Source organism: Gymnoscopelus braueri (assembly GCF_963280865.1).
Source record: "Gymnoscopelus braueri genome assembly, chromosome: 23".
In the NCBI taxonomy this organism is placed as follows: Eukaryota; Metazoa; Chordata; class Actinopteri; order Myctophiformes; family Myctophidae; genus Gymnoscopelus; species Gymnoscopelus braueri.
Genome location: NC_137625.1, coordinates 4713497 through 4738899, shown reverse-complemented (window position 1 = coordinate 4738899; position 25403 = coordinate 4713497). Strand labels below are relative to the sequence as shown.

General features: G+C 39.6%; 2 protein-coding genes and 1 long non-coding RNA gene across 16 annotated transcripts in view; all 3 read right to left on the bottom strand.

Annotated features, from left to right (window-relative positions):
* LOC308079306 (NACHT, LRR and PYD domains-containing protein 3-like) overlaps positions 1 to 11551 on the bottom strand; it is a 201639-nt gene extending 190088 nt beyond the window's left edge. For all 3 annotated transcript variants that reach the window (XM_080420727.1, XM_080420730.1, XM_080420731.1), the window contains exon 1: positions 11501 to 11551. The gene's annotated coding sequence lies outside the window, so the exon portion shown is untranslated. The remainder of the gene's footprint in view (positions 1 to 11500) is intronic.
* Positions 1 to 25403, bottom strand: part of LOC308079304 (NACHT, LRR and PYD domains-containing protein 12-like) — a 126897-nt gene that overhangs the window by 28102 nt on the left and 73392 nt on the right. For 4 of the 9 annotated variants that reach the window (XM_080420719.1, XM_080420721.1, XM_080420723.1 and 1 more), the window contains 4 exons: positions 4717 to 4830; positions 4200 to 4322; positions 1995 to 2096; positions 696 to 818 (listed from right to left, as the gene is read on the bottom strand). In XM_080420719.1, coding sequence (XP_080276845.1) covers positions 696 to 818; positions 1995 to 2096; positions 4200 to 4322; positions 4717 to 4830 — 462 coding nt within the window. Of the gene's footprint in view, positions 1 to 695; positions 819 to 1994; positions 2097 to 4199; positions 4323 to 4716; positions 4831 to 4968; positions 5077 to 25403 lie in introns of all 9 variants that reach the window. The other 5 variants (XM_080420715.1, XM_080420720.1, XM_080420722.1 and 2 more) reach the window with 4 other exon arrangements.
* On the bottom strand, positions 14778 to 18150 carry LOC308079313. 4 transcript variants are annotated; one of them, XR_013932596.1, is made up of 8 exons: positions 18030 to 18141; positions 17385 to 17415; positions 16430 to 16512; positions 16158 to 16206; positions 15914 to 15960; positions 15735 to 15782; positions 15308 to 15408; positions 14778 to 15210 (listed from the first exon to the last, which is right to left on the bottom strand). It is a non-coding gene; the product is annotated as an uncharacterized lncRNA (long non-coding RNA). The 4 variants fall into 4 exon arrangements; XR_013932595.1 differs by having other exon boundaries at positions 15914 to 16206; XR_013932597.1 differs by having other exon boundaries at positions 15914 to 16206; positions 16434 to 16512.

Sequence of the window (25403 nt, the reverse complement as noted above, 5' to 3'; positions counted from 1 at the left end):
TTCAGGAACAGTACTTACTAGTTCTATTAGCTATTCTGTTTCATGAACATGGTGGTATTTTGGAAAATGATGTGTTGTAACAGTGGACAATATGTTAAATGTTTGCTTTCACTCAGTGGTGTGTTCTACCGTGTTACGCTTTATACGAAGTATGACGTGCAGAATTCTTTGAAAAAAAGCGTAGGCCTCTACTATCCATTTAATCCATTGACCACACGCGAGCGTAACCAGGACCACGCACATGGAATGATTATCGTATTGCCACCGACAGATGTATCTATTGATCAACACATCTATTGATTAACACAAAAAACGGCAATATTCAAGGTTCTAACATGCTAGTCTGTGTGTCATGGTGTAATGGGGCGTTACAGACGCCATATCTCTGGTCTTCTGACATATGACTCACTGCAAGAGGAAAAGCTGCATGTTTATTGTTCATAATCCTGCCGGATGCAGGAAATATGTCGCTGGTGGCAAAATCTGGCTGAAATGTGTGTAGTCTGATCCCGGCTTTAGCTGCCTGATGGTACTTAACTAGGCTTGTCCCACTAGTTTCAGTTGTGGCTTTACTGCTTTGAACTGCGTTATAGTGTGTATATTGTATAGTGTTATAGTGTGTATATTGTATAGGGTTATAGTGTGTATATTGTATAGGGTTATAGTGTGTATATTGTATAGGATGATTCTCTAACCTTGAGTCAGGAGGTCCAGGTTCAGGAGGTCCAGGTTCATTACTGAAGTTAGGAGGCATTCCTTTAGACAGGTCACTCTTCATAGACACACAGCTGGGTGTTGGAGACTCTGGTCTGTGACGTCTGGAATCATAAATATGAATCCACAATTATCATGTGAATTATACAAGTATAAGAGGGTAAAGTTCTTGTGTATATTGCATAGTGTTATAGTGTTGTGTATATTGTATAGTGTTATAGTGTTCTGTATAATGTTATATGCTATAATGTGTACGTATATTGTATAGTGTTATAGTGTGTATATTGTATAGTGTTATAGTGTGTATATTGTAGAGTGTTATAGTGTGTATATTGTTATAGTGTATATTGTATAGTGTTATAGTGTATATATTGTATAGTGTTATAGTGTGTATATTGTATAGTAGTATGGTGTATATTGTATTGTGTTATAGTGTATATTGTATATTGTTATAGTGTTTATATTGTATAGTGTTATAGTGTGTATATTGTATATTATACAACAGGTAGTTCCGACCAAGCAATCTGATTGGTTGAAATAGCTTTCTAGCCGTGCTTCAAACCAGCATCATAGCACGGGCCTAATCACATTAATAAATCACTCCGCACTGCAGTCCGCACCTGATTAGACCATATATGGCACAGCTGTGCTCTGACGTCACGCTGTCCCACGGTAGGAAAACAAACAGCACGGCGAAAATAGCCGATCTACAAGTTCACAACGCGTCGCCAGGTATCGCACGCCGAAAATAGACGATCTACAAGTTCACAACGCGTCGCCATCGCGACGCGTTGTCAGCTTGTAGATCTGTTAATTTGGCAACGTGACACGGTCGTACGACGGAGCATATAGCCTACTGGAATTCATTCCACTGCGCAAGCATTGATAGCTCAGCTGTGTTGATGAGATGGTGTCTCAGGCTCATAGCGCTGCTACAGGGACTATTTAATGTCTCAGTGAAAAACTCTTCTCTTTACAGGGAAACGGATAATAGCGAAACATTTTTATTATGAATTGCTCCACAATATGAATACATTTGGATGTGTTTTGTTGGTAACTGTTGTATAATCGCAATATTAAACTCAAGGGTGTGCTTTACCTTACATTATTGGCACTTCTGTGATGCTAGCGGAACTCGGCTTCGCCTCGTTCCTGACCGCATCACAGGCGTGCCAATAATGACGGTAAAGCACACCCTCTCGTGTAATATTGCTTAAGTGTTATAGTGTGTATATTGTATAGTGTTATAGTGTGTATATTGTATAGGAGGATTCACAAACTTTGAGTGTTCATTACTGAAGTCAGGAGGTCTTTCTCTAGACCAATCACTCTTCATAGACACACAGCTGGCTGTTGGAGACTCTGGTCTGTGGTGAACACTTCTGGAATCATACAAATGTTTATACAATTAACATGTGAATTAAAATGTACATTTGTTCAAGAGCCTTTATTGTTATGTACATAACATATACACACATAGTGTTATAGTGTATGTTTTATAGGACAGCGGTTCTCAAACTAACAGTCACGACCCAAAGTGGGGTCGCGGGAAGGTGTCACAGGGGTTGTGTATTGGCAACTGTTTGTCAGCCACTTGACTCCTTCATTCATCTAACCACACACACACACACACACACACACACACACACACACACACACACACACACACACACACACACACACACACACACCCTTGCAGAGGCATATACAAACTAATTTTACTGCTCATAAACTATGTATCCTAGTTATTTAGCAGAAAATATGTTCGGGGGGCATTTAAAAGAGCTTGGGTGTTTTTGTTACTCTAAGAGGGTAAAATGCATGGAAACAAATGGACACGTACAGGTCCATTTGGTTTGATTTGTACACTATTGAGAGTTAAATTACACCGGTAAATTCAAGCAGAAAAAAATAAACCCAGAGTCTGCATTTTAATCAAGAAACTGTGTTCAATATGGATGGAGACGTGACATGGCCTACTGCTTTGAACTGTGTTATAGTGTGTATATTGTATATTATACAACAGGTAGTTCCAACCAAGAAATCTGATTGGTTGAAATAGCTATGTAGCCGTGCTTCAAACCAGCATCATAGCACGGGCCTAATCACATTAATAAATCACTCCGCACTGCAGTCCGCACCTGATTAGACCATATATGGCACAGCTGTGTCTGACGTCACGCTGTCCCACGGTAGGAAAACAAACAGCATGGCGAAAATAGCCGATCTACAAGTTCACAACGCGTCGCCAGGTATCGCACGGCGAAAATAGCCGATCTACAAGTTCACAACGCGTCGCCAGGTATCGCACGGCGAAAATAGCCGATCTACAAGTTCACAACGCGTCGCCATCGCGACGCGTTGTCAGCTTGTAGATCAGTTAATTTGGCAACGTGACACGGTCGTACGACGGAGCATATAGCCTACTGGAATTCATTCCACTGCGCAAGCATTGATAGCTCAGCTGTGTTGATGAGACGGTGTCTCAGGCTCATAGCGCTGCTACAGGGACTATTTAATGTCTCAATGAAAAACTCTTCTCTTTACAGGGAAACGGATAATAACGGATAATTGCTCCACAATATGAATACATTTGGATGTGTTTTGTTGGTAACTGTTGTATAATCGCAATATTACACTCGAGGGTGTGCTTTACCTTACATTATTGGCACTTCTGTGATGCTCGCGGAACTCGGCTTCGCCTCGTTCCTGACCGCATCACAGGCGTGCCAATAATGACGGTAAAGCACACCCTCTCGTGTAATATTGCTTAAGTGTTATAGTGTGTATGCAACATCAAGTGGCAGGACAAGGTGTCAAATCTCAAGGTACTGCAGAAGTGTGGTCTACCCAGCGTTGAAAGCCTGATCATCAAGGCCCAGCTCCGGTGGGCAGGTCATGTTGTCCGAATGCCTGATAGCCGCATACCAAAGATGCTGCTCTACGGGCAGCTGAAGGAGGGGCAGCGTGGCCTGGGAAGACCCCTTCTCCGCTTCAGAGACACACTGAAGGCCAACCTCAGGAGCTGCAAAATTGATGCAGCAAACTGGGAGGATAAAGCTACCGACAGGGAAGGGTGGAGGCACCAGGTTACCCATGGCATTGAGACTTTCGAACAGGCAAGAGCGGCATCAATCCAAGACAAGAGAGATCGCAGGACACGTGGACCTCTCACCTCAACACAGGACAAAACTCCCTGCAGTATCTGTGGAAGACTGTGTGTCCCAGGGATAGGACTACGCTCCCACATGAGGAGCCACGCTAAAAGGAAATGACTGCATGTCTACTCATCCGTCGGATCGACGGGAGACTCCACCATAGTGTGTATATTGTATAGTGTGTATATTGTATAGTGTTATAGTGTGTATATTGTGTGGTGTTATAGTTTGTATATTGTAATGTGTTATAGTGTGTACATTGTATAGTGTTATAGTGTATATTGTATAGTGTTATAATGTGTATATTGTATAGGATGATTCTCTAACCTTGAGTCAGGAGGTCCAGGTTCAGGAGGTCCAGGTGCATTACTGAAGTTAGGAGGCATTCCTTTAGACAGGTCACTCTTCATAGACACACAGCTGGGTGTTGGAGACTCTGGTCTGTGACGTCTGGAATCATAAATATGAATCCACAATTATCATGTGAATTCTACAAGTATAAGAGGGTAAAGTTCTTGTGTATATTGCATAGTGTTATAGTGTTGTGTATATTGTATAGTGTTAAAGTGTGTATATTGTAGAGTGTTATAGTGTATATTATATAGTGTTATAGTGTGTATATTATATAGTGTTATAGTGTGTATATTATATAGTGTTATAGTATGTATATTATATAGTGTTATAGTGTGTATATTGTATAGTATTATGGTGTATATTGTATAGTGTTACAGTGAATATTGTATAGTGTTATAGTGTGTATATTGTTATAGTGTGTATATTGTATAATCTTATAGTGTGTATATTGTATAGTGTTATAGTGTATTGTATAGGAGGATTCACATACTTTGGGTGTGGAGGTCCAGGTTCATTACTGAAGTTAGGAGGATAATCTTTAGACCAGTCACTCTTCATAGACACACAGCTGGGTGTTGGAGACTCTGGTCTGTGGTGAAGACTTCTGGAATCATACAAATTATTATACAATTATCATGTGAATGAAAATGTCCATTTTGTTCTAGATTGTTTACGTGTTATAGTATATATTGTATATTGTATATTGTTATTGTGTGTATATTGTGTAGGAGGGTTCACATACTGTGTGTGTGGAGGTCCAGGTTCATTACTGAAGTTAGGAGGCATTCCTTTAGACAGGTCACTCTTCATAGACACACAGCTGGGTGTTGGAGACTCTGGTCTGTGACTTCTGCAATCATAAAAATGAATCCACAATTATCATGTGAATTCTACAAGTATAAGAGGGTAAAGTTCTTGTGTATATTGCATAGTGTTATAGTGTAGTGTATATTGTATAGTGTTATAGTGTTGTGTATATTGTATAGTGTTAAAGTGTGTATATTGTATAGTGTTATAGTGTGTGTATTGTATAGTGTTATAGTGTATATTGTATAGCATTATGGTGTATATTGTATAGTGTTATAGTGTATATTATATAGTGTTATAGTGTGTATATTATATAGTGTTATAGTGTGTATATTATATAGTGTTATAGTGTGTATATTGTATATTGTTATAGTGTGTATATTATATAGTGTTATAGTGTGTATATTGTATAGGAGGATTCACATACTTTGGGTGTGGAGGTCCAGGTTCATTACTGAAGTCAGGAGGATTATCTTTAGACGCACAGCTGTCTGTTGGAGACTCTGGTCTGTGGATGTGATGTTTGTCAGGTCCCTCCTCCTCTCTCTGCACACACTCACTCATCTTTAGGTCTGTATTAAACCTGTCAGGGTTACAGTCAATGAAATAGATCAGAAAACAGGAAATACTGGATGCATGTGCACAACTTGTATCTCTCGCTCTGTCTCTCCTCTGTCTGTCTGTCTCTCCCTCTCTCTCTCTTCTTTCCCCCGACACGGTCGAGGCAGAAGGCCCCCACCCTAGAGCAGTGTCTGCCTGACGTTTCTTCCTACACAGGGGTGTAGTGGAGGGGGGAAAGAAATTCTGTTTTGTTTTGTTTAAATCATTTGCACATTTAAAAGCAACACATTTGTAACAACAGCATGATATTGGGTTCTGCAGGTGAGATTTAGAAAACCCTGTGGGGTTTATAAACTTAATCTCACATCATTTAACAAATACAGGTGAAATACATTACACTTAGCGTGGGGGGTGGGCGGATGCGGCGAAATACATTGCATACATACATTGGTGAATTACATATTGTGCGTGGGGGGTGGGCGGATGTGGGGGGGCTATCGCGGGGTGGGGGGGGGGGGGTGGCGGAGGGCTTCAGACGTGCGCTCCCCCACTTCCAAATTTAGCACTACAACACTGGTCCTACACAAGGTGTAGAATGCTCTAGTCTGGACACATCTCCACTCACAGGCTTAACACAGTTTTTCTTCCCACTGTTTGTTTTAAGAACAAAGTCTTTTCTTTATAGGAGGGCATCTTCCTCTCTATATCCTCGGCTTTCATGCTCACCGTGCTCACAGCCACCAGCACACATGTTTCCACACACACAATAATGTACCCGCCCACGTGAGGAAATCTCACACGCGCGCGTGTGCACACACACACACACACACACACACACACACACACACACACACACACACACACACACACACACACACACACACACACACACTGTGCATGCCTGCCCTATCAATGGAGCGGCACCCGCAGGGTCCTAGCGCCCTTCAGATACATCACACAAACACAAAGACAGGCAGAAGTACATAAAAAAAAATAATAAAACGTTTTACAACTGTCATTCTAGCAGAGTGACAGTTGTAAAATGTCACTTATAGCTTTATGTAACTCACTAGTTCTCAATGGGATCAGGGGTCCTTGGGGGGATCCAGGGGGTCCCCAGCAAAATGAGGAACAGTGTAAACATTTTAGCCTTATTATTATTTTTGTCTGTTCAAATATAGCAGATCTACAAGCTCACAATGTGTCGCCTTGTGACAAGTTTTAAACTTGTAGATCTGCTAGTTTCAAAATAATGTTATGGGGGTCCCTGGTACAACACCTCGTCATATGGGGTCCCTGGTACAACACCTTGTCATATGGGGTCCCTGGTACAACACCTTGTCATATGGGGTCCCTGGTACAACACCTCGTCATATGGGGGTCCCTGGTACAACACCTTGTCATATGGGGGTCCCTGGTACAACATATTGTCATATGGGGGTCCCTGGTACAACACCTTGTCATATGGGGGTCCCTGGTACAACACCTTGTCATATGGGGGTCCCTGGTACAACATATTGTCATATGGGGGTCCCTGGTCAAATACAGTCAGTTTGAAGGTCCTTCACATGAACATGTTGTAGAACCAGTGTTCTAACTCATTATTTTATAAAGGTCTAAAGTTCTCTAAACTAATGAACTATTTGTACAGCAGACGAGAGGCTAACAGCCTGTGGTGCAGTCGAGCACAAAGGCTGGAAAGTCCCATAGCCTTAAGGAGACTGTCACTCTAACCTCACTACACTACATATGACCCGCCCTACTCTGCCTCTGATTGGTTTAGGTTTACACATGATGAGAGATGATTGGTTAAAGGTAGTGTCACATATCACGTTAAGCCAATCTGAGGCAGAGTTGGGCGGGTCTTTGTCTTGGCTTTCCTGGAGCAAGCAGAGTGATATAGTGTGAGAGTGACAACACTAACATTGACTCCCATCGTAAGAATGGAATGAGGAAATGCTCTGTCTGTCTCAATGAGGAAGTTCCAATGTTTGGAACTACAGCCCATAGCAGCATGACGGAACTCTCTCTCTCTATGGCTCTGGCACACACACACACACACACACACACACACACACACACACAAAAGAGAGGCAGAGAGAATAGGAGGAGGGACGTTGTTTGTATTTTACATTCAACCAAACTGTAGAAAATGTTCTGGTCCTTTTAGCTGCTAATTGTATCTTTTTAATAACTCTGTTAACATGAACCCACTTGTCATCACAAAACTCCCAGAACCATTATCCTGAAAAGTGACGCTTTGTGAGCTTATAGATCTGCAGTTTGAACTGTTTTCTGTAAAGCAATGCATTGATATTAAAACAGAAAAAGTCCTTTTGAATACGTAACTATGTTTCAAAGCAGAGACCTGCAGAGACGGAGTCTGCAGAGACACAAGGCAGAGGATGTGGTCAGGTTGAAGCTTTCACATCGTCACATGAGCTACAGCCTTCTCTGTGACCACATCCTCTCCTGCTGTTCTCTACACCAGTGCTTCTCAACCTGTGGGTCGGGACCCCCAGGGGGGTCACCACATGATTTTGAGGGGGTCCCCAGATGACAGTAAAGTGACAATTTAAGGACTTTTAAGACCTTTTAAATACTATATATATAAACTGTTCAAACATTGGCCAAATTGTGAAAAAAGACAATCTACAAGCTCACAACGCCTCACGTTGTGAGCTTGTAGATCTGCTATTTTCACCATATTTATCTGTGGAACCCAGACAATTTAAGGACTTTTAAGACCTTTTAAATAGCAAACTATAGAAACAAACTGGTCAAACACAAAGGCTGGAAAGTCCCATAGCCTTAAGGAGACTGTCACTCTAACCTCACTACACTACATATGACCCGCCCTACTCTGCCTCTGATTGGTTTAGGTTTACACATGATGAGAGATGATTGGTTAAAGGTAGTGTCACATATCACGTTAAGCCAATCTGAGGCAGAGTTGGGCGGGTCTTTGTCTTGGCTTTCCTGGAGCAAGCAGAGTGATATAGTGTGAGAGTGACAACACTAACATTGACTCCCATCGTAAGAATGGAATGAGGAAATGCTCTGTCTGTCTCAATGAGGAAGTTCCAATGTTTGGAACTACAGCCCATAGCAGCATGACGGAACTCTCTCTCTCTATGGCTCTGGCACACACACACACACACACACACACACACACACACACACAAAAGAGAGGCAGAGAGAATAGGAGGAGGGACGTTGTTTGTATTTTACATTCAACCAAACTGTAGAAAATTTTCTGGTCCTTTTAGCTGCTAATTGTATCTTTTTAATAACTCTGTTAACATGAACCCACTTGTCATCACAAAACTCCCAGAACCATTATCCTGAAAAGTGACGCTTTGTGAGCTTATAGATCTGCAGTTTGAACTGTTTTCTGTAAAGCAATGCATTGATATTAAAACAGAAAAAGTCCTTTTGAATACGTAACTATGTTTCAAAGCAGAGACCTGCAGAGACGGAGTCTGCAGAGACACAAGGCAGAGGATGTGGTCAGGTTGAAGCTTTCACATCGTCACATGAGCTACAGCCTTCTCTGTGACCACATCCTCTCCTGCTGTTCTCTACACCAGTGCTTCTCAACCTGTGGGTCGGGACCCCCAGGGGGGTCACCACATGATTTTGAGGGGGTCCCCAGATGACAGTAAAGTGACAATTTAAGGACTTTTAAGACCTTTTAAATACTATATATATAAACTGTTCAAACATTGGCCAAATTGTGAAAAAAGACAATCTACAAGCTCACAACGCCTCACGTTGTGAGCTTGTAGATCTGCTATTTTCACCATATTTATCTGTGGAACCCAGACAATTTAAGGACTTTTAAGACCTTTTAAATAGCAAACTATAGAAACAAACTGGTCAAACATTGGCCAAATTGTCAAATTGTGAAAATATACGATCTACAAGCTCTACAAGCTCACAATAGCAGATCTAAAAGCTCAAATCGAAAATCAAATCTACAAGCTCAAATCTATCGACAAATAGCAGATCTACAAGCTCACAACGCATTGTGAGCTTATAGATCTGCTATTTTCACCATATTTATCTGTGGAACCCAGTCAAACGTAATGCCTCGACTCCTACAATTCCAAGTGTTTATCAGGGTGGGGGGTCCCCAGTTCAAATAGGATTATTTTGGGGGGTCACGGCCTGAAAAGGTTGAGAAGCAGTGGTTCTACCTTTTATACATCTAACAGTGTGTCTGCTGTGGTGTAGAGCAGTGGTTCTACCTTTTATACATCTAACAGTCTGTCTGCTCTACACCACAGCAGACAGACTGTTAGATGTATAAAAGGTAGAACCACTGCTCTACACCACAGCAGACACACTGTTAGATGTATAAAAGGTAGAACCACTGCTCTACACCACAGCAGACACACTGTTAGATGTATAAAAGGTAGAACCACTACTCTACACCACAGCAGACACACTGTTAGATGTATAAAAGGTAGAACCACTGCTCTACACCACAGCAGACAGACTGTTAGATGTATAAAAGGTAGAACCACTGCTCTACACCACAGCAGACACACTGTTAGATGTATAAAAGGTAGAACCACTACTCTACACCACAGCAGACAGACTGTTAGATGTATAAAAGGTAGAACCACTGCTCTACACCACAGCAGACACACTGTTAGATGTATAAAAGGTAGAACCACTGCTCTACACCACAGCAGACAGACTGTTAGATGTATAAAAGGTAGAACCACTGCTCTACACCACAGCAGACACACTGTTAGATGTATAAAAGGTAGAACCACTACTCTACACCACAGCAGACAGACTGTTAGATGTATAAAAGGTAGAACCACTGCTCTACACCACAGCAGACAGACTGTTAGCTGCAGGTTCATATGTTCCACCAACACACACAAAAAAAGAGAGAGAGAGGTTGGTTTCAGCCAAACAAGAGAGAATAAACAGATAAATATTGCATTTAAACAGCACCTCTCTACAGCCATGTGCTTTACACACACACACACACACACACACACACACACACACACACACACACACACACACACACACACACACACACACACACACACACACACACACACACACACACACACACACACACACACACACACACACACATCTGTAACAACCAGTCAGTATAGGTCCTAGGATGTGTCATAATGACATAAATGTCATGTGACATCATCAACCCCATGGAGACTTGAATTCATGGATATGTTTAGTTTTTGTCTCATTCCTAAGACAATAACTTGATGACCAGCGGACCGGTAGGCAGTGGTTCCGGTAGGAGACACAAAGGAGATTATTTGTGTCTCCTACCGGAACCACTGCCGGTCATCAAATTATTGTCTTAGAAATGAGTCAAAAACTTAAAAGTATCCATGAATTCAAGTCTCCATGGGGTGACTAATCCATAGAAAAAACATAATTTCTCCCTTTCATTTTCATGTATGTACATTTGTTACATAGATTTCACTACGATATCCTTTGCTGTAGCATCTTTTTTTAATAAAATACTGTATCATAAATTAAGTTAATGCTGCCATCAGCCTATCGCCGTGAAAAAAATAATGAAATAAATAACCGTGGCCACGGGCCCACAGCGACACACCAGCCCTCGTCACAACATCCTTGTCACCAGACCAACAACCCTGGTGTCAAAACTCTAACGCAACAATAACCTTCATACCAGCAGAACAGAGGGAATTATTAAAGAACATAATATATATATATATATAAAGATACTTACTCTACATTTACCACACCACACTAGAAGGATGTATCATATCTGTGTCTATAGGACATAATATATATAAAGATACTTACTCTACATTTACCACACCACACTAGAAGGATGTATCATATCTGTGTCTATAGAACATAATATATATAAAGATACTTACTCTACATTTATCACACCACACTAGAAGGATGTATCATATCTGCGTCGTCTCACTCCTTCTCTGTTCCGTCTCAAGATGGAGTCTCAACGTTCACTTCCTGTATGTGGCGTGTTTCAAAATGGAGGCTGTAGAGTGTCAGTGCATAGAGAGAGAGACAGACAGGAAGTGGGGGGAGGTAATAACCACAAAGCAGAAGTTACATATTGTCGTTGTCAGGCCTTGTATCTTCATATTCCATCATTTTATGTCATTTCCCCCCTTAAAGTAGACTAATGTCATCGTTTATAAATTGGTGAAAATAGCAGATCTACAAGCTCACAATGCGCAGCCATGTGATGCGTAGTGAGCTTGTAGATCTGCTACTTTTGACAGATTTTTACTATGAGATTTGCTTTGCCTTTTACATGCCAACAATGGGTTTGACAGGTTTAAAGTTAAGTGTGTTTTATGAATATTGAATCAATATAAAGTATTAAAAACAGCTTGTGAATAAATAATAAAGGTTATTTTTTACATTTTCTGAAAAGTAAAGTATGAGTTTTGGACGAACAAAGTTTCTGCCTGACGACAACCACATGACAGCATGAGTACACACGCACACACACACACACACACCACACCACACACACACACACACACACACCCCTAACTGAGGTCACGTCAATGTGTTTCCTGTAAATTCAACCGTCTGTCTGTCTGTCTGTCTGTCTGCTCACTCTGTCTCAGAAACCTGCCTACCAGTGACATCATCGGTTTGGTCATTTCAAACAGGATTTCCATTTTTCTTTGTTATTATTATTATTATTATTATTAATGTGAGAACAATGTCTTCCATTATAACATGCTAACTTTCCTGGATTAGAAACTGATGTTTCTATTAGCTTGGATTCCCCATCAATGGAAAATCCCTTAAGGGTCCATTTGGTTCCATGTGTACACTCTCAGAGTTACAGACCTGTAAGGGTCCATTTGGTTCATTTTGTACACTCTCAGAGTTACAGACCTGTAAGCGTCCATTTGGTTCCATGTGTACACTATCAGAGTTACAGACCTGTAAGGGTCCATTTGGTTCCATTTATACACTCTCAGAGTTACAGACCTGTAAGGGTCCATTTGGTTCCATGTGTACACTCTCAGAGTTATAGACCTGTAAGGGTCCATTTGGTTCATTTTGTACACTCTCAGAGTTACAGACCTGTAAGGGTCCATTTGGTTCCATGTGTACACTATCAGAGTTACAGACCTGTAAGGGGGTCCATTTGGTTCCATTTATACACTCTCAGAGTTACAGACCTGTAAGGGTCCATTTGGTTCCATTTATACACTCTCAGAGTTACAGACCTGTAAGGGTCCATTTGGTTCCATTTATACACTCTCAGAGTTAGACCTGTAAGGGTCCATTTTGAACCTCCTCAAGGAACCCTGGTGGTCCCTAGACCACACTTTGAGAACCACTATGTGATCAGAAGCAATAGAAAATTGCTGACATAATTGGGGTTTTGATGCCCCCTAGTGGTCAGTCTCACTCACTTCAGGACACGTGTTGCCAATGTTGATGTGAAGAAGTGGTGAGCTGTAATCTATACATTTATACATGTTTTAAACTTTATAATATGACTTTATTTAACCCTCTAATGTTGATGTGAAGAAGTGGTGAGCTGTAATCTATACATTTATACATGTTTTAAACTTTATAATATGACTTTATTTAACCCTCCAATGTTGATGTGAAGAAGTGGTGAGCTGTAATCTATCCATTTATACATCCCACTGAGCATTTTTCGGTCTATTAGCCGTTTAAATGACGTCTAAACGTCACCTAGCCGTCTAGGCTAAATCCGGTTTATGAGTGGTCTAGAATTGAAAGTTTTTTCAACGTCTAAACCTAGCCTAGACGTTGTTTCAACGTCTTTTGGACGGCTAGATATAAATATATAACCGTTCAAATGACGTTGAAAGAACGTCTAGGCTTAGCCTAGACGTTGAAAAAACTTTCATTTTTAGACCACTCATAAACCGGATTTAGCCTAGACGTTATTTAGACGTCTAATAGCCCGAAAAATGCTCAGTGGGTTAAACCCTATTATAGACTATATACGTTGTTTAGACGTCATGTAAACGTCTATTTAATAAGGATATTAATATACTTATAATTAAATCATGTTTAAATAACAACTAAACAACTTGTAGGCATTATATACCTTTAAGATATATCAAATTATTCACACGAAACCTATATTAATGCATTTAAATGCCTCAATTTTAATGCAGATCCAGGTTCTCTACAAAAAAAATACCTGATGGACCAAATTTAACCCGTTTTGCTTACCTTTGTAGAAGTGTAGTCCCATGTTCTGATAATTTGTTTACATTATGTTGTTATCTTTCAGGATCTTTTAAATATGTTGCAGTGTGACACTAATGTCATGCTACTCTTTATTGTACCACTGGATAAAAACTTTTTTCTTAATGTTAACATTGATCTACTCTGAACATAACTATCCTTCAACTGTAATTTCAATCACAATACATATTTCAACAAAAAAAATACCAAAGCTTGTACAATCGGTCTTTAATTTCTGCACCTCTTAATGCTTTAAGCCATTAACACCTGTCATGTTAGATTTTAAACACTTTAACACATCTTATACTTGAGCTATTCAAAAATAGCAGATCTACAAGCTCATAGCACGGCACTCGGCGCTAGTCGATCTGCTATATTTTTGTTTTAACAATATTGAACATTTTTGCAAATCTTTGAATGTATGTTTTACCTCAAATCTTTGCTTTGCCTAGACTTGATATACACACACACACACACACACACACACACACATATATATATATATATATATATATATATATACACACATACACACACACACACACACATACACAAAGATTTGAAAAAATTTTACTCTCCAAAAAATAGAAGATCTACAAGCTCTTAGCGCGGCACCGAGTTCCGCGCTATGAGCTTGTATATCCAGGGTCCCCACACATTTTTAGCAATGAATTTCCAAAACTTTTCCAAAACTTTTCCAGAATATTTAGCCCAATTTCCAGGCCTATATAACAATCATTCAGCGCAATAATGTGTCTCTTACTCCTATGTACAATGCCCAAAGATAGGCAGTGTAGCAAAAATAAAGCATAGAATGGTACAATTCCATTCAAATTTCGTGCAAAATTAGGGCAACACAATTGAGACATACATTAGGCTGCCATCACACAGCCCGTTTGGCGAAAAACTTATGTTACATATTTCGTGTAATGTTATACATGTTTATGAAAATGTTTTGTGTTAACAAAATCAATAGCCAAAAACAATGCATAGCCAAATATTTTTTCCAGGACCCTTGATAAATTCCAGGACCTTAGATCAATTCCAAACCTTTTCCAGTACTGGATTTTTTAAATTTCTATTCCAAAATATTTCCAGGAATTTCCTGTATATCTGCTATTTTCTGAATAGCCAAAGAAATCTTAAGTGACACAGATGCGTTCCCTATCTTAATGGGATAAACAACCATAAAAGACAAGTTTTAACAAAATGTTTTGACCAAATAATAACATTGATTTGCTTCAAGGCGTTGCCCTCTTCTTGTATCCCCCTCCACCACTTCTACCAGGCGCCTGCTTGAAGTGGTCAGAGATGGCAGCGCTCACCAGGTTCTCCATTGTCTCTCTGAATGTCTTCTGAACGGCTTCTGCAGTCAAAACAATGACATATAACTCTCATACACACACGTGTACAACTTGAATAAGCAATCAACAAATAACTAGCACTGACAAAGTTATTTTTACCATTGATGACAGAAAGATAGAAGGTAGTGCTTTTGAAAGCTCTCTCCTGCTGTCCGGCACCATGCTAGTAGAAATTAGTCATCAGGCCATTGGTGAAAAGTCTGAAACAAAAAGAAAATGAGAAGCTAAATCGTCAATGGCATACTATGCCAACAATAATGTTGATATGAAACAGAAATAATAAATAATACACTAACACAGTGGGAAATGATAAATAATACTTCCATTCTTACTTTTCTCCGACATGGGAAACTGAAATAAAGAAACCTTGTGACAGTCTGCCTGTGATTTAGGATGTGAGGCTATACTTTGGCAGGTGCAGATCTTAATAAACAACATTACTTGTTTTACAAGTTCAACATCATCATCCCTACCCAATTACATCTTTGCCACAGTAAGATGACTTCCAAACTTTATAAAAAGGTACCTTTTGGAATCCTGTGAATGTTTCTCCTCTGAGTTCTGATAAGATTTCCTGTTGGTGAAAGACAAGGCAATTACATGTCATACTTGCTACTTACTGTTGGGGGGAGAAAAGAAAATTAAACATCTTACTTGCACCATTGCAACCTATTTTGCTCACTGCTACAGTCAATTTAAATTTACCTTGTGGTGTTATTTCTTCATTGGGGCTGGAGTAAGGCTTCTATTCACTGTTGGGGGTAAAGGAAATAAATTAGACATAGTCACCGTTATGATCACTCCTAGACTCAAAATCTACCTTGTGTAGGTAGTCCTTGCTCCATTTCATCTTGGAGTAAGGCTAAGATTCTCTGTTTGGTGGGGGTACTTACTCATCTCACTTACAAACTCACCATTTATATCACTGGAAAACTCAAATAAATTGTACCTTGTGGTTGTGGAGTCCTGGCACTGCTTTGGCATACGCCTATGATACACTGTTGGGGAGAAAACAAAGTAAATTACATGTCATAATTACACCATCACTATTGTGCTCACAGCTATAGCAAATCAAATTCTACATTGTGTAGTCCTGACTCTTGCTTGGACTGGACTGAAGCCACAATTCACTGTTAGGGGTGGAAGACAGTGAAATTACATATCCAACATAATGTTTTCAATGTCATCTCCAAATATCTCCACTTAGCCATCTACACATACCTACATATATGTACATATCTACACATAGATCTGTGTCCTCAGTCCATTCAGGGCAGCTTGAGCAAGCAGTGTATTGCTGTGATCTGTTTGAAAACAATGACATTATTAATTTCACAGCTTGTCTCAGCCCCATATAGCAGTACTGACTCCACTGTAAATGGATCCACAACAGCACTGTTCCTCCGTAGCCTGGCCAAAACAAAATCTAGGTGGCTTCTGCAATGAACATATAAACGAATTAATTAATTCTAAGATTGGGAGTATCAATAGCAGAGGTTATGTAATCTAGAGTGTACACTGTACAGCTTGAAAATTAAATAATACATTTTTAGCCCTGACAATTACTGCAACATCACCCGTTTTAAATACAGTTGTTGATGTAATGGTGATGTCTTTTTGAACTTCCTTTCCCTTGTTGACATCCTCCATTCAAATTAAAGTGTGTCATAGGTGAGTAAAGAGTCCAACAACACTGGAATGACTCTTAACTAGTGTTGCGATTATTAGAAACATGCATTTCTACAGGATATAAGACATTTTAGTTTGTAAGTCATGTCATTCAATTGAATGTACAAGTGGCCAATACAAAGCATAAGAGCTCCATTCTGATTGTTACTGTGAGCACATTAACTTTGTAGGAATTTGCTACATCTCAACATATGTGATACGAGAGGCTCCTGGTAACTATAATAGCAGTTAAATTCAAATGTACAATTTTGCTGAACTACCAAGGAGACATAACATGTTTGTTGTAAACACCTTTGTGGTGTTTACAGCCTATTGCTAGTAAGACCTGGTGTTGAGGTGTGGATAGGGGCTGTCAACGTGGTATTCTGTGGGCAGTGTGTATAGTTTAAAAACAATCTGTAGAGTTTAGTTGTATAACTATCTAAACATTGGCACAACATCCACCACAGGACATGACAGCGTGGTTACATAATATAGCCAAACTCACATGTTTCCATTACCCTTTGCCATTTGTGTTCCTGAAACAAGATTGACAAAAAAAGACATTTTTATGGCCTAATATATCACATGTAGTCCTCACAAGAGGTGATAGCATTAACATTGGATATCACCAGTAGTGACAAGTAGTCTACACATTCTCTGAAATTAATTTGTTGTTTTGGTGTCACTTTAAACAGAAGAGATCTATAAATACACGGACAGTCACTTTGTTCCAATTAAAAATAGTTAAAAAGAGTAAATAAACTAAACATTTCACAACATCTTCAACATGTTGGTACATGTTAGCCTGCACATTGTTAAAGAACAATAATTTATTACACTGTACCATATTCAACAAGGTTCACTCCAATTGGAACAAAATAAAAGATTATACACAATTTATGTTCCGTGGTTTTACTCCTTGCAGTAAAGTAGTGGATCTACAAGCTCACACCGTGATGCAGATGCAAAGCGTTGAGCTTGTAAATCGACGTTCTTCACGGACTGCTAAAGTTAGCTGCTGGCTTTAGTTAGCTGCATCTAGCAGCTTAGCTAGCTAGCTAGCTGCAGCAGCTAGCAGCTTCCTTTAGAAGTTATAAGCTTGCAAGCGGCTTAAGAAAAGTTTTAAAATCAATAAGCAAAGAACACTCACCTCTATAGTCGTATTGCCATTTAAATAATTAAACTTCATGGTGATGAACATCGTGATAACTCGCATGAAATGTATCTATTTGTGAGTGTTTACTGTTTGTCGTCCGCAACCGGAACCACTAATGTTGCCATGTCTCGTGAGAAAATCAGAAAACCAACCTCCGAAACCAATCTGCGGTTTACTGTTGCTGTGAAGCCCAGTGTTGCCAAGTCTCGTGAGAGAAATAAGCAAACCGAACTACAAAGACAATCTGCGGTTTACTGTGGAAAGTCTGGTGACGAGAGGTTAGCGGTTTACTGCTTGGCTTTCACTCGTTCCTCAGTATTTTATATTAGCCTATCACCAATACTGCAAACTGCCGTTATTTTTTATATTTATGCATTTAAAAAACAATATTTGCATATATCACCATTAATGCAAACTGCATTATTTCGCTATAATAGTGAGATTTAATAATTTCTATTGTTAGCATCCTAAAATAAACGATTTCAAACAACATGAAATTAAGTAAATGTCATGGTTTAAAACTGGTCTAAATGTAGACGTTGATATATGGTTTTGATTTAAACGTCTAAATCTAGGCTAAATTCAAACTATACTGTATATTGATAAATGCTATTCAAATTATTTTAGTCCAATATTTGGAGATCATGGTGCAGCTTACAGTTGTTTTTTTAATCAAAGTTTTCAAACAACATGACTAAAAAAATAAGTAAATGTCATGGTTTAAAACTGGTCTAAATGTAGACGTTGATATATGGTTTTGATTTAAACGTCTAAATCTAGGCTACATTTAAACTATACTGTATATTGATAAATGGCTATTCAAATTATTTTAGTCCAATATCTGGAGATCAGTTGTGCAGCTTACAGTTGTTTTTTTTAATCAAAGTTTATGGAATAATGGATTAAATTCAATCGTCTAGATTCGGTCTATAATACGACCGAATCTAGACCGGTGAAATGAGGTCTAAACAAAAACCAGACGTCTAAAAAACGACTATGGCTCACTGGGATGTTTTAAACGTTATAATATAACTTTATTTAACCCTCCAATGTTAATGTGAAGTGGTGAGCTGTAATCTATACATTTATACATGTTTTAAACTTTATAATATAACTTTATTTAACCCTGCCAATTAGGCAACCCTTCTATTCATTCATTTATTAATTTTACACCACATCTGTTGGAACCAAATGTGATACTCATTTAAGCAACTATACTCTTCTTCTTCTTCTTCTTAGTATAGCAGCTTTAACACATTCAATCAGGGAACACATCTGTGCCATTTTAGATTTGAGCTATGACCATTATTTAATACTCTGGCTGTTCAAAAATAGCAGATCTACAAGCTCATAGCGCGGCACTCTATGAGCTTGTAGATCTTCTATTTTTTGAGAAATCGTGAAAATGTGTGCAGTCAAATATGTTGTTCCAGTGTACTTCCAGAAGCAAAGATTTGAGTTCCAAATGTTCGCTTTAAAAAAACATATCTATTCAAAGATTTGCACAAGTTTTCAAGATTTTTCGAAAAAATAGCAGATCTACAAGCTCGTAGCACGGCACTCGGTGCCGCGCTACGAGCTTGTAGATCTGCTATTTTCGAATAGCCAAAGAAATCTAAAAATGCCAGAGATGCTTTCCCGGTCTTAATGGGTTAAGTTACTGTACTTGAAACGTTCATTGACCAATTCCTGAGAGTTGAACTTATTCTATAACCATGTCTACACAATAACACAGCATGTCAAACGTCTTACAGAACAAACATAATATACCAAAACACATTACAAATACATCTACACAAACGGGAGCTCTTATTGGCCGTCTGAATCAGGATCAGAAGTTCCTCTGTAAACATTGTGCCTTGATCGCTCCTCCAGCCAAACTACTGTGTTCTGAGCTGGATTCATTCATAAACTACTGTGTTCTGAACTGGATTCATTCATAAACTACTGTGTTCTGAACTGGATTCATTCACAAACAATATCCACATCTTGTAAACACTTCAGAGTGAGGTTCCACCATCAGAACGTGTACTTAATGTTATAACGATCACATTGATATCATTCAGTGAGTTGATGCACCAAAACTAACCTGTTTAACAGGAGAAAGAAGCACACACAATGTTTGAGTTGTTTTCAGACTTGGTTTGCTCTCATCAGAATGAATGTGAGCTTCCTGTCTGCAGGTAATAGCATCCCATGAGGAAGAAAATGCTCTGATACTGCCCCCTACTGACCAAGCTGAATACTGGCACTGATAAATTAACACTGCTCCCAAAACTATTTCAAAACACAAAATAAAATAAATAAATCAACACAAAAATTTGACACATTATTGGTGGGTCACAGTTCCATGTGCACACTCTCAGAGTTACAGACCTGTAAGGGTCCATTTGGTTCCATGTGTACACTCTCAGAGTTACAGACCTGTAAGGGTCCATTTGGTTACATTTGTACACTCTCAGAGTTACAGACCTGTAAGGGTCCATTTGGTTCCATTTGTACACTCTCAGAGTTACAGACCTGTAAGGGTCCATTTGGTTACATTTGTACACTCTCAGAGTTACAGACCTGTAAGGGTCCATTTGGTTCCTTGTGTACACTCTCAGACAGTGTTGTAGTGCTAATTTTGGAAGTGGGGGAGCGCACCTCTTTGACACATGCACGCTTCAACCGCGCCATGCATGCGTCAACCGTGCGCGTGCGCGCAAACATTTTCCGGGTCTTGCGCGGATTGGAGGTCTTTTTTTGTTACTTTATTTTGGTTTTAGGGTTAACCTAAGATCCACCCTTAGCTCTTGAGTCTGACTCTTGCCAAGTCTGCTTATTTGGCCTGTGGACCACCCCACAGGGTTTTCTAAATCTCACCTGCACAACCCAATATTATGCTGTTGTTACAAATGTGTTGCTTTTAAATGTATTTTTTTTTTTAAATCATTAAAACAAATAATTAAACAAAATTGTATTTTTTATTTTTTATTTTTTTAAGCATTTTTTTAAGCACCCCCAGAAACAAAGATTTGAGTTACAAATGGTACAAATATATATTCAAAGATTTGCACACATTTTCATGATTTTTCAAAAATAGCAGATCTACAAGTTCATAGCGCGGCACAAAGTGACGTGCTATGAGCTTGTAGATCTGCTATTTTTGAATAGCCAACCTTAGGGAACCAGTGAGATGGTAGATCTATAAGACCAGCCTATAGGGAACCAGTGAGATGGTAGATCTATAATAGCTATATATATAGCAGAGGTGATGATTGACAGGTTAAATCCCTCAACAGCGACACCCGCAGGCAAAGATTTGTTTTTTCATTGCAGTTGAAAAGGCTTTAGAAATGTGAGAGAAAAACACAAGATTGTAGATCTACTATTTTCAAACATTTCAGTACTTTTACTTTTGATACTTTAAGTTCATTTTGATACCGATAATTTTGTACTTTTACTCAAGTAAATTCTGAACACCAGCCATTTACTTGTAACAGAGTACTTCTACATTGCAGTATTGATACTTTTACTTAAGTAAAACATTTGAGTACTTTTTCCACCACTAGTGGGAACGCACCCCGATGCATAGATGTGACTTCTATGAATATTAATACACAAGAACAATATCAGACTTTTAAGAGTTAATTTATTGAACAATTAAACATCTACAAATGGTCATACAATAACATGTGAAGAATGAGATGAATATGGAATGAATATGCAAATAAAAACAACAATAACATAATGATGTAATAATGAATCAATAGATGAACAATGAATGATTTGAATGTCATTAATGAATGAATGCAGACATTTAGTAGATGTTTGAATCCAGACTGATTTACAAAGTTCAACATGAGAGCAGTGGTGGAAAGTAACTAAGTACATTTACTCAAGTACTGTACTCAAGTACACATTTTTAGGAATTTTTACTTTACTGGAGTATTTACATTTTTCAATACTTTTACTTCTACTCCACTACATCTCAGAGGCAAATATTGTACTTTTACTCCACTACAATTATTTGAAAACTATAATTATTATTATTACAAAACATAAATTTACCACTTCAGCTCTATTTAAACTTTGGCTATTTGAAAATAGCAGATCTACAAGCTCACAACGCGTCGCTTGCGACGCGTTTTGAGCTTGTAGATCTGCTATTTTCAAAATACTTTATATTCTTTTTATATTCTGCATAACTAGTACTTTTACTTTTGGTACTTTAAGTACATTTTAATGCCAATACTTTTGTACTTTTATTCAAGTACATTTTGAATTCCAAACTTTTACTTATAACAGAGTATTTCTAAATCGCAGTATTGATACTTTTACTTAAGTACAAAAACTTTAGTACTTTTTCCACCACTGCATGAGAGTAAATGACATGAAGTCTAGTCGACCAACAACATGCTCACAGCAGTAGGAGAGGAAAGAGTTAAACATATCAACCCTAGAGTCACTATTCTGCTGTTGTCATCATAGATCACAATGAGTTGAAAACAGCAGATCTACAAGCTCACAATGACCCCAGGCAGTAAAGTCAACAAGGTTTAAGTGGTTCAGTAAAAAGGTTTATATACAAGAAACAACGATACTGTGATAACTACATGATAAAATATACACTGTTCCTCTGTCTATTGTGTCAAATATCAAATATAAAACAATCACATGTCAAATAATAGAGTAGATGTGTTTACATAAGAGACACAAGTATGATACTGTGATGACATCATCATCATCATCATCATCATCAGTGTTGATGGACAGTATTTATGATACATATTTATAAATGTGTGGCTGTGGAGTGGAGGTTTGAGCAGCGCTGTCTGATTTAAATTAATCTGATCTAATCTATAATCTAATCTATAATCTATAATCTAATCTAATCTAATCTCAGATCTAAAGCTGTGGTGATGACTGATTTTGAGGGGGTCTCATTTACACACATGTTGATTTCATAGGGTTAACTTCTTCCTGTCAAGGACCCCCATCTGATCATAGTTTAGACCAGGGACCCCTATACAAGACTTTGAACATTTGTTTAAAGAATATTCCACGTTTTTCACATTTCTTCCAAGATTTTTTATGTCAACAGGAGATCTACAAGATCTGTAAGCAACCACAACGCGTCACATGGCAGCGCGTTGTGAACTTGTAGATCAGCTTTTTTCAAATATCTGATGTATAAATAGAGGTTAAAGTGTTTAAACTGATTTTGATGCTATATTAAAACATTTAGCTGGGGACCCCCTGGAACCCCCTCAAGGACCCCTGGGGGTCCCTGGACCCCACTTTGAGAACCACTGGCAGAGTTTACACACACACGCGCGCGCGTACACACACACACACACACACACACAAACACACAAACACACACACACACACACACACACACACACACACACACACACACACACACACACACACACACACACACACACACACACACACACACACACGGTCTCAAAGTAAGGTCCAGGGACCCCCGGGGGTCCTAAGCAAAATTATTAAATATAAAACATAAAAATCACTTCAACCACTTTGACCATTTTATACTTCACTATTCCAAAATAGCAGATCTACAAGCTCACAACGCGTCGCATGGCCCCCCAAAATTATATGTATTTGCCCGAGGACCCCCATCTCAAAATATTTTGTTCCAGGTGGTCCCAGAAGCAAAGATTTTAGTTAAAAAATGTTTGCTTTAAAAATATATATAGTCAAAGATTCGCACACATTTTCACGATTTAAAAAAAATAGCAGATCTACAAGCTCATAGCGCGGCACGCTACGAGCTTGTATATCTGCTATTTTTTAATAGCCAAAGTGTAAAATAATGCTTTTTTTGCTCAAATCAAAAAGTGACACAGATGCGTTCCAGGTCTTAATGGGTTAAAATGATAACCGAAAAATGGCAGATCTTCAAGCTCACGCATTGAGAGCTTGTAGATCGGCTAATTTCGCTGCGCAACATGTGCTTCCATAGAAGACACGCATGGCCTCTATGGAATCCAAATGACTGAAATCAGTCGACTGTGAACTTTAATCCGTGCAAAAGGCATGTATGTATCTGTCACAGGTAGATTGGCATTCCAGGTAAATTGGAAGGGGAGTTGGAATTGGGGAATTAGAAGCTTGTTTTTAGGGGCGGGGCTGCGAGGCGGGGCTTTGATGCGAGGACGACGACTACAACAAGTAGATAGCAACCAGGAAAAGCAAGCACCGGCCTCAGTGGCGCACTTCGATAATCATTGGACTCCCCATCCACTACCACTGGGAGTCTGGGTTTGACTCCCGCTTGGGACATTACTTTTTCAAACTACCGCGGACTACTTTTTTTCGCCGATAAAGTATAGTTTTGGACCATGACGGAGGCGCGCCGACTCAGCAGACCTTGAGGCCGAGGCGTCGCGCCCGAGCGCCTCCAGGCGCGAGTGCCCGCGACGACCGGCCGATGGTCTGCTAGTCGACTAAGCGCCGTCCGAGTTATGTACCGATAGGCACAGAATCGTAAATGATGTTGTGGGGACTGCGTTTGCCCCAACTGCCACTCACTGCACTAACATAGCCCGCCAGCACCGCCCCCTCGCCCCCTTGTGCTTCAACTGCATGGAATAAGGCTGTTCGCGGGTGTGTGTGTGTGTGTGTGTGTGTGTGTGTGTGTGTGTGTGTGTGTGTGTGTGTGTGTGTGTGTGTGCACGCGCGTGCGTGTGCATGCGTGCATGCGTGTGTGCGTGCTCGTTTGTGCGCGAGTGCATGCGTGCGTGTGTGGTGTGGGGCTCATGTCTGGCTTGCATTGCCCTCTAGTGTTGAGGGGAGGTGGGGAAAACAAGCGCTTCTTTTCCAATTTACCTGGAATACCAATTTACCTGTGACATATCCACTACTAGGAAATTGTGGTGTGAGGCAGATGCTGTATTATGCCCATATGTAGTTATGTGTCAAGGAAGACGGTATGTAGGCGGACTGTGCTGACAACTAGGCTTTGTAGGGGTTAATATTAGTTACAGTGCTCCTCAGTCAACATGGCAAACGTACAACAAAAATCTCTCACAATTGACCTTTAATTGCACTTTACTGCAGTGCACACAGATACATCTTGATCTGCCAAGCACACATTATACATGGAACAAAAAGCCCATCAGTGGCACACGGCTGCACATTTGTACATACAGCTCGACCTCAACTTATAAGTTGTCGATAATGGGGACAGGGGAGAGTTTCCCTGGTTGGACGTAGCGCGTGGAAGGAACACGTTATTCCAACCAGTTCCTTTCCCCTCCATCAGGCGCCCCGGCTGACCAGGGGGAGGCAGTATAGTGACCAGGATTACTGCATGTTTTTGTGAGGGTATTAACTACCCTAGGAGACACGGGG